Source organism: Echinops telfairi, unplaced genomic scaffold (assembly GCF_000313985.2).
Source record: "Echinops telfairi isolate 266 unplaced genomic scaffold, ASM31398v2 ScPeMD7_7469;HRSCAF=8507_0, whole genome shotgun sequence".
In the NCBI taxonomy this organism is placed as follows: domain Eukaryota; kingdom Metazoa; phylum Chordata; class Mammalia; order Afrosoricida; family Tenrecidae; genus Echinops; species Echinops telfairi.
Genome location: NW_022111372.1, coordinates 74036978 through 74047359, shown reverse-complemented (window position 1 = coordinate 74047359; position 10382 = coordinate 74036978). Strand labels below are relative to the sequence as shown.

At 45.5% G+C, this 10382-nt stretch overlaps 1 protein-coding gene across 1 annotated transcript in view; it reads right to left on the bottom strand.

The window, feature by feature from the left end:
• The window catches only part of ADAM19 (ADAM metallopeptidase domain 19), a 111721-nt gene that overhangs the window by 55487 nt on the left and 45852 nt on the right, over positions 1 to 10382 (bottom strand). The window contains exon 4 of the mRNA XM_045284582.1: positions 8169 to 8247. Coding sequence (XP_045140517.1) covers positions 8169 to 8247 — 79 coding nt within the window. The remainder of the gene's footprint in view (positions 1 to 8168; positions 8248 to 10382) is intronic.

Sequence of the window (10382 nt, the reverse complement as noted above, 5' to 3'; positions counted from 1 at the left end):
GCATGGCGTTGACAAGCAATTCTCAGAGTTTCCAGACCCTATATGCTAATTTCCATAATTGCCATACATTCCTCACCACCCCTTTAAAAACCTGAGCCCCAAACCCTGGCTGCTCAGCACGACTTCCCTGACCTGTGGGCCTGGGTCACAGAACCTCATCCGGGAGCTCCCCCTAATAAAGCTATTTCTGTTTCTGCTCTCCCTTGTCCTGTCAGTTATGTCTGTACATCTCCCTGTACCTCAGTTTGGTGCCCAAAACCCAGGAAAAGTAGGGACGCAGGCTCCCTGACGGCTCAGCCCTGCTTCCGCTGGGATGTAGCCCACCCCTCTTCTCCTATCGAACCTCTGGAGCCTGTCTGAACGAGCAACTTCTAGTCAGTATCTCTCTGTGTATATTCATTCTGTCTTGTTTGTCTTTCTGGACACTGAAGACCAGCAAACTCATATGGGAACTTAGGGTCCCTGTTTTTCAGGGCGCCACTGCAGGGGTTTATTCTGCTACTCTAGTTCTAGCTGGAAATAATTGCCTTTCCACGAAAGGGGTGCAACAATAAGGTCAGTTTCTCGTGTCCATCGTTTCTCTGTGTCTATTTTCTTTCATGTGGCCTCCAGCCTTTTGTGTTTACTCCCTGGGATTCCCGTGGATAACAGGACTCCTAGCATTAGGCATAGCAGTCGCTGCACCTTCTGCCTGGAATGGAACACAGAGGGTGTCTCTGAGCCTTTTCTACCTGTATGTGTGTTTTGCGTCTGTGGCCCTGCAGTGCTTTCTCTAAAATGTCCTGCTTCCCCTTCCTCTCACCCTGAAAAAAGACCTGACCAACCTTCATTTTACCAGCCTTAAAGCCAGGTCCCACTCCCCCCCTCAGCTTCCATTGTGTCTCTCTCTGATCCAAGGTCCCTGTCTGCTGGACAAAGCCACAGATCTGTGCCAGGGAGCCTTCCTGTCCCAGGGAGTCCTGGACGCTCCCTTGGGTCCCTAAATCTGATGGGGACACCCTCAGGGTTACTGGATCACTTTCCGACTGATGGGTGTGAACAGTGACCAGGGGATGCCCTTCCCCTCTGTCCGTACCCCCTGCACTTTGAGACACAAGAGGAAGTCTTCTGTCCCAGCTCCCTAAGGACAGTCCTGGTAATAATTTGCTTGCTGTTACTTTTAACTCCTTGTCGTTTTAAGTTCCTTCAAGAGTGAATGAAAGCCATATCCAATCTAACTGCTAACCAACTCTTGTTACATCCTTACAGCCCCCTACCTGCCAATGCTGGCCCAAACCATTCCGGCACCTAATGCTCTCCCTGTTGCCCCCTACTAGCAGGAAGTAGTCAGATCAAATATCCATTCCCCTTTATCACTACAAAGGCTGGAATGTTCGGACTAAGCAGAAGCAGGTCAGGGCCCTGCATGTACTTCCCTGCAAGTCCCCCAGGGTTCAGCAGCAGACGGCATCAGATAAGATAAGCAGTGAAACCAGATATTCCAGGTTTGAAGAAAGCAGCAAGGAGTTGACAAGCAATTCTCATAGTTTCCAGACCCCATATGCTAATTGCCATAATTGCCATACATTCCTCACCACTCCTTTAAAAATCTTAGTCCCCAGCTACTGAACAAGACTTCCCTGACCCGTTGGCCTAGGTCACAGAACCTCATCTGGGAGCTCCCCCTAATAAAGCTCTCCCTTGTCCTGTCTGTTATGCCTGTCTGTTTCCTTGTGCCTCAGTTTCACCTTTACACCCAGCACCTGTGACAAAAGGTGAGCAGACCAAATGTGTCATCCAGCCAGGAGTGCCCTGCTGTCAGGTGCCAGCCAGCACCTGGCTTCTCCACTCATTGCTGGGCTCTGGGACCTGAAGTTCCAAATCTGGTCCCTGGAACTCAGCTGGGGGGACCAGGTACTCCAAAGCCATTCAGAGGTGAAGAGGAGGCCAGTTCTCCTGAGGAGGGGAGACAGGATAACATAGGGTAAATGGTGCTCCAAGAAGTGGGGAGAAGGAGGGGTTAGGAAAATCCTACCTCCACGGATACACAGAAATCAAATCCAAGCATAGGTATTGTATTAGTCTGGGTACTTTAAAGAAACAAATCCATAGAAACTCATGTATAAGAGAGAGTTTTGTATAAAGGTTAAGTGCACATCAAGAAAACAAACATCCCAACCCAGTGCTGCCCAAGCCCACAAGACCAACATTAATCCATATGTCCAACCCCAATCCACAAAGTCCTCCTCCATCTCACAAAACACACAGTATGATGCTGACTACAGGAGGAAAGCCGAATCAGTGAACATGTAAGCATCTCAACACTGGCAGGAGTCTCCACACGGCTGCTCCAGCACTAAGGGCTACATCAGGGTAGGTCCAAGCAGCTTCTCCTTGGGGATGTCTTGCAGGAAGTGGGCCTTGCCAGTTGAAACAGGGAACTGGCTAAGGCAGCTGCACCCTGGTCTGATCATCACAAAGCAAGGGACCCACGAACTGGAAAGGTGAGGCTGACTGAGCCATTTATCTCTCTGCCCTTCAATTAACCCCACATGTGTTTATTGGCCAGGTTGGCACAATAAACTTTAACTATGTCAGGTATGAAGAATCCCTGTATATCTTCCTGTCTTTGGAATGCTGCTAACATTCATCAAAGCCTGGGCACTCTCTAAAATAGCACAGTTTCCACAACATGCTTTGCAAAGAATTCCCACATATGTAATCACATGTGATGACTGGCCATTAACTGTTATTAGGTCTGTGCAGCTTGGTTGATTTGTTCAAAGCATGCACAGATGATATTTTTATAATCTGACCACAGTCTTATGAGGTATATATTACCATTGCCATTTTTCAAAGGAAAAGTTCAAGAATTGCAGTTTTCTATCATGCGTGAGTTCATGCCACACTTCAAGTCCAGACTCCAGGCTCTGCACAACTCTCAGTGTGCCGGCATTGTGCTGGGACTCCAGGGCAATGGGTCCCCCTCCTCTTCCCCCAGCACCATGTCAGCTTCGGAGAGGGGGGGAAACAAAACCAAAACCATATGCTGCTGTGAGTGGGTCCCAACTCAAGGGAACCCCTTGGGCTTCACAATAGGACTGCATTGTCTTGACTATAATCTATGGAAATTGATCTCTAGGCCTATTCCTGCAGTGCCACTGGGTGGTTGTGAACCCCCAACATTTGAGTTAGTAGCTGATAACAAACCATTTGTGTCCCTCAATGGTCTCCAGGAATCAAAAATACCTCCCTCCCCAACCACTGAGTCGATTCCAACTCATAGCAACCCTATATATAGTTTTCAAGGTTATAAATCTTTATGGGAGTAGATAGCTTCATTTTTCTCCCTCAGAGTAGGGTTTGAACTGCTTACCTTGTGGTTAGCAGTTCAATGTTTATGCAATAGTGTCACCAGGAGTCATTTAGGACAGGAAGCAATATCATTCTAATTTATGATGAATAAATTGAAGCTCACAGAAAGAGGGTGGGGCAGATGCTAACACTGATGGGATTTGAACCCACACCTTATCTTCCCCATCCTTGTTTCCACTTCCCACTGCACTGCCTCTCCTCCACATAGCACCATCAAAGTGTCTGAGACTTTAATGAACTCCAGTCGGAGCTTGGCCAACGATGGGCAATCTGAATTTACACAGGCTGCTTGTCTGTCTTTCTTTCACAGTTTTCTTGGCACTTCACCCACATATCATACAATTCAATAGTTAAATCATATCCAGAAGAGTTGTACAATCATGACCACAATCAGATTTAAAACATCTTCTACTTCCTTGTCTTCATTGTTATTTGTATAATTTTTTTTTTTAGTTGTGGCAAAAATAGACACAATAAAACATTCTCCAGTTCAACAACTTCTACGTGTATAATTCAGTGCCACTGATTATACCCTTTGTGTTGTTAGGACCATTATTGGTAGCCCTTTCCAAATGATTTCACCACCATTAACATAAACTCAGTGCCCTCTAAGCAAACTCTCTTCTTCCTTCACTCATGGCAACCATTGATCAAGTTCTTTTCCCCCCCTCAGTTTTCTTGATAGAGTATTTACATATCAAACACTTAATTAAGTCATTTTTAAAAGAGCTATAGATATATCATCACAATCAGTTCTAATGCCCTCTCCCCTCTAGAGGCTGCTTTTCCTCTGTTCCTCTCAATTCCCTCATCTGTAAAATGTGAGGTTGGACAAGCTCATAATTCAAATTCCCATAAAAATGAATGGTTCATCTTACCCTTCCAAGGCCCTGAGAGTCAAATATTAGCATATCCAATTATCAGGCAAGGAAACCCAATACCAGTGTGGTCAAAAGGGTTGCTTCAGGTCACATAGCTGGGACAAGCCAAGACTACAGACCTGGCCTTCAGACCCCAAGCCCTGTAGCTCTTTTTATTGGACCACATTCACAGCTCATTCCCCCAATGTCCTGACCCAGATTAGGCTACAGCCTACAGGACTAGCTGATGGGGCTTGATAAGGTTCCCAGAAGGCCCGATAACCCAGGCCAAGTTTGGAAAGAGAGTGCAGGCCTCAAAGCTTGGGTCAAGCACAGCTCAATGGTTTATTGCATTCCCATTTCTCTTCAAGTTAGCTTCCAAAAAAGAGCGCTGTCTGGGTGTCACATGGGACTGGGCGGGGAGATCACAAGAATCCAGTAACGGATTACTATGCTCTGAATTACAAACATAAAACGCATTGCCCTGAAGTCAATTCTGACTCACAGTGGCCATATAGGACAGAGGAAAACTGCTTTTGTGGGTGTCCAAGGCTGTAAATCTGTACAGGAGCAGAGAGCCTCATCTTTCTCCCAAGGAGCAGCTGGTAGATTCAAGCTGCTGACGTTGCAAGTAGCAGAGCAACATGTTACACGCTAACGCCACCAGGGCTCCCCCAGAATATGTGTTGTACATCCTAACCACTATGCCTAGGTATTAATCCTATTTGGGAATAGGTTGTCTTTGTTATATTAGTAAGGCAGGGTTGGTGTAAGCTATATTTTGCGACTCTTTTGAGATATAAAAAAAGATGAAACAAGGGAGTAGAGGTGAAGATGGGGTAAGAAAATGCTAAAACATGGGCAGCTCTCCAAGAACCGTGGAAGCAGAAGTTGAAGCTCTATGGACCTCTTCCAGTGCCAACCGAGCAAGCATTCCCCAAGAGCCCATGCTCGGAGTTCCAACATCTCTCCTCCTAAACCATGAGAAATAAAGGTCTGTTCGTGGAGGCTACTCACTTGTGGCATACCTATTATAGCGGCACTAGATAACTGAGAGAGGGGCAAAAGAAAATAATGAGTTGCCTCATAGTTCAAGGTCCTGGGTGGTACAGAAAATGAAGCGCTGGACGACTAGTGGTAAGGCTGACAGATCAAAACTCAGGGGTGCCGTGGATGAAAGACCTGGCCATCAATCAGAATGGGCACAGCCTTGAAACTTTGTGGGGCACAATCCTTCTCTGGCACAGATGGGCCAGCTGTTGTGAGCTGGAAGTGACCCAACAGGCTTAGGATTTTTGGTTTTGGGTCCATGGGCTTCAGTCAGCGGGGCCTTTCAGAAGGAAGAGGGTTCTAATGAGGAGGGGAAGGAAGCTCTTCTCCCCCTACCCCCCACCCCGTGTTCCTCTGTTTCTGAAAGGCCTGCCTGAGGCAAAGAACACCAAGAACAAGGAAATTATCTGAGTCGTGAACTCACAACATTCCATCTCAGCTCCCTGGGCCCGAGGGCGCCACCCCGGGGGCTTTCACAGCAGGAAGCATGAGCTCATAGCAAACTTGTGGACTGAGACCCATTCTTGAGCTCTGGGGTACAGAAGGGGCAGGAGGCATCATCAGAAGAGAGCAATTTTGTGAAGTCTTCAAGGCTAGGAGCTTTCTAAGTATGACTGTACCCACCCCTAACCCCATCGCCCAGAGAACGGGGCATTGTGCTTGGGATCTGTAGATTTCCAGAAGCTGGGGAGAAGGAATTACTAACATGCCAGCTGCCTACACTGCCAACTCCTTATCCTTAGCTGGACCTCAAGGGCAGTCTTCACAGCAAACCATCCTCATTTCTCTATTCCTCTTGCCCTTCGATACTTGATCCCTCCAACTATCCAGAAATCCTCCCCAGTCACCTAGTCACAGCGCTAGCATTTCTTAAAAGCTTACTGCCATTGGGCCACTATGATTCATAGTGACCCTGCATAGGGCTTCCCAGACTTTAAATCTTTCAGGGAGCTGACTGTCTGGTCTTTCTCCTGGGGAGCAGCAGGTGGGGATCAACTGTGGGCCTTGCAATCAGCAGCCCACTGCTTGCCTAGCTCACCCCCAGACCACTCCCGTCAACACGTAACTGCCCTGTGTCCTTTTCGTCCCTCAGGGGTGATCTGATAAACTGACGGTTGTAATTGCCATTAGTTGTCATTAAGTAGATTCAGAAAAGTGGAGACTCTGCTTTTGCAGGGTTGAACAGTTGACCAGAGACTTCTGAAAGGCTGTGGACCTTTCAAAAGCAAATCTCTGGGTCTTCAGAGGCACCCCTGGGTGGGTTCAACCCTCCAGCCTTTCAGATGGTAAAGAAATGCTCAATGACCTGCTTCCAGGGGACTCCTGATGATTGAAAAAGCTTGTCACTGTCTTTGTCTTGCTAGATGTTCTTGAAGCCTGCAGCAGTATCTTACACAAGAGGCCATGTGGGAGTCTGGTTCTGAGTGACCTTGGGGACAGAGAGCCCATTGCTGTCCTCCACATCACATTGTCCAGGTGCCCATGTCACTAAAGTCCCTAATGCTTGGCCCCAGAGGCACAAGGCTACTGCTGTTCTCTCCAGAGTCCCACCTTTTAGTTCCTTCTCCTTCCCCTCCCTTAGCAGCTTAGATGCTGTATGAAGGTCACTCTGATCTTAACCTCGGCACTACTGGCATTATGGGCTGGATAATCCTCTGGGTGAGTCCCACAGCATCCTTGCTTTCTACCCACTAGATGCCAGTAACACTCCCACCCCGTTTGTGATCATCGAAAATGTCATTAGACAAAGCTACGTACGTATGTGTGTGTAATAGCACTCCTAGTTGAGAATCACTGCTTTGATCCTACTAACTCCACACGAAAAGCTAGCAAACCATGAAATATGGATGATTCACTCCTTTAAATGCCCATTAGGGGTGTGTGGCAAAGACAAACTGAAAAGCCGATTGAAAAGCCCTTTTTTTAATGACAGATATTTGACTGTGCAAACGTCCCGCCTCAAAACCACTGTGGGGGAGGGAATGAAGGCAGCAGCAAAACAGAAAAGCAAGCAAACAAACTCGATAGCTTACAATCGCTTTAAAAAAGCAAGCTACGATTAGTGGTTACCAGAGGCAGGGGGAAGTGGGGAGTTATTGCTTAGTAGGTACTAAGCATCTGTTTGGCGTAATGAGAAGTTTTGGAAAGAGATCATGGTGCTTTATAATGTTATGAATGTACCGTATATACTTGTGTATAAGCTGAGTTTTTTCAGCACATTTTTGATGCAGCATTTGTGGTAAAATTAGGTGCCTTGACTGATATTCTGGTCGGCTTATGCACGAGTATATATGGTAATAACGTCGCTGCTTAAAAATGGTTAAAATAGTGCATTTTATGTACATGAGGAGGCTTCAAAAATTTCATGGAAAAAAATGGAAGTACAAGATAAAATATTATACTACAATAGGAAGTTTAAACATTTTAAAGGCACATAACAAAATTTGTGTGCAAGGAGGTTGTAACTCTGGAAAGCTCATGCACAGAGAGGAAATAAAGACATGGGATCAGGTGAGATGACAGGGTTTGGGGAAAATAATTTCTTTCACTTAAGGTTTTGTTAAAATGTGGATAAGTATCATTAGGTGTCCCCAGATGGTCCAGAGAGTTCACTTGCATGGCCAGAAGCACCTCAGAAGAAAGACCTGGCAATCTATTTCTGAGTTCCAGCCACTGACACCCTACAGGGCAAAATCCCACTCTCACACACCTGGGGTCACCATGAGTCAGAACTGACTCGGTGACAACTGATTTTTTGGTTTGTTTTTTGTTTTTTAATTAACATAAAGTGAGGAACATGCACCTTGTATCATCAGGGGAAGCAAGGACTTCTGGCTTTACCAGCGCCATCACTTGCCAAATGGCAACTGGATAGGGCAGGTGCTTCACCGAGATTGAACTTACCTCAGACTTCAGCCTGGTAGTTTGAGGGCTTCCACTTGGGGTATAGTGGGTTTCCGTGTAGGTTGAAGCAAACAGGTCCCTGCAAAAAAACAAAGGCGAAATTTGTATCTTTGGTTGGTAACCCCAAACCTCCTGGCAACAGCAGTCAGTGACTTTAACTGAACCAGACAGCCCCACCCAGAAACCGGGCTGAGGACCAAAAAGAAAAAGAGGGAGGCATTTGTTATTATTTGGGTATCCATTGATAGCATCATTTAGTTCACGCATGACCAGATGAAGTAGACAAGACTGAAATAATGGTTCCTAACATGTTCTTCGTCCTGGGGAGAAACAGATGCAAACCTGTGCACAATGTTCCAGATTCATGAACTCTATTGCACACCTCAAGTGATTTGTCAGCATGGAGCCAGTCCACCAATTCTTAGTACACCCCATTAATTTTTTTAAAGGGAGAAACCCAACCCTTGCTGCAAGTAGTATAGTAGGACTGTCAATCAAGGTATTCTATCTGGTCCTGGCAAAGGGTGGCCCATGATCTAAGTCAAGTCAATGAATTAATGTAGCAATGGCTGAGCAGATGAAACAGATTCACTTGGTCCTTTGTCCCTGCCACATGGCCTCCTAGAACTGCCTTTGCCTGTTCTTTCAGAGACTTGGGAGTTCAAGTTGCCTATAGCTGATCATTCTGTACATCGCTCTCTCGTAAAACCCCCACTGCTAAAACTGAACGCTGCTTTCTCTCTTGCCCTAGAGCCTTTTTAGTTGAATTAAGAATTCCTCACCAAAGACAAGGCAATACAAAATAAGGTTCCTATAATTTCTCTTCATAGTAAAAAGAAAAAAGAAATTAATAAAATGGATGCCCCAACCAGCTCTGCCACATTAAAAGCAAAACAGATCTAGAGCAGTCAGTCAAGGGGACAAGAAGGGTTCTAATGGAAGGCGCCATTAAAAGTCAGCGTTGATATCAAAAGAACAGTGTGAGTGTGCTTGTACTGATGTGCAAAGGTGTCTAAAATGGAATCAGAAAAAAATTAGTTAAAAATAAATAAATAAATAAAATGGAATCGGATACAGACAGTGTACTGTGTGATAAAAGTCCATTCTGATGAAAACATAATAATGGCATACAAGACAGCATGCATTAAAAACAAGCAGAGTAACAAATGCTCATCCATAATGGTGTTTTTCTCAGGGGATTAAAGAAAATGTCCATTTCATGGATTCACTCAACTTTTTCCCTATGATCATGAATTTAATTTAAAAGCTAAAAGACCAATTTACAACTGATTTTAAAAAGAAAATGGAGGCCAGGTTTTGGGAGAGAAGTCACGTCTCAGGAAGAGCGGGTCAGTTGAAAGAGACCCTCTAGCAGCCCTCAGCTCTTGGCTCAGGGATCCTGACTCTTAGATTCCTGGTCACGCATCATCTCCTGTAACCCATCAAGCCTTCACCAAACAAGAAGGAGACCCAGCGGGAGACTGGGGAAATGAAGCAAAGCATAGAAACGCAGCTTGTGTAAAGCAGTTCTCAATCGTGAGGAAAATGTGTGTCAGTGGCTAAGGGACCTGATTTGGTCTTCCCAGCCCCTTTGTCTCTCTTTAGCATCTAATCAGGATCTGAGGGAGGACTCGCCCATTTGTCCGTAAGCATCCCCAGAGAAAGAGGCTTGACATTGGTTCAGGGCAAGGACCAATGAACTAATCACTGGATGGATGAATTAATGAGTAGTTCAGCATACTAAAAGCATGAGTGTGGTCTGGAGTCAGAGAGACAGAGGCATTAATTTTAGTTCTGACATTTACTATCTCTGGCCATGAGCAAGTTACATCTCTGTTTTCCTAGTTTGGAAAAAAAAGAGAGAGAGAAATACGAGGGGGTACTCCGCCCCCCCCCAAAAAAAAAAACTGGATTTTTTTTCCCAAGGCTATGTTTTCATTTATTTATTACAAAACAACCTTATCACCTTCAAAGTACTCTCCAGTACATTGTGAATACATTTGTCAAATCTGTGATTCCATCCTTGGAAACATTTTTCAAACTAATCTGTTTGGATGGCTGACAGAGCCTCGCTCATTTATTTTCTTCACCTCTTATACATTGTCATATCGCTGTCCTTTCATGCCCCTCTTCATTAGAGGAAACAAAAACAAGCCACATGGAGTGAGGTTAGGTGAGTCAGGTGTGTGGGGCAAAAGAGGCACGCTGTTTTTT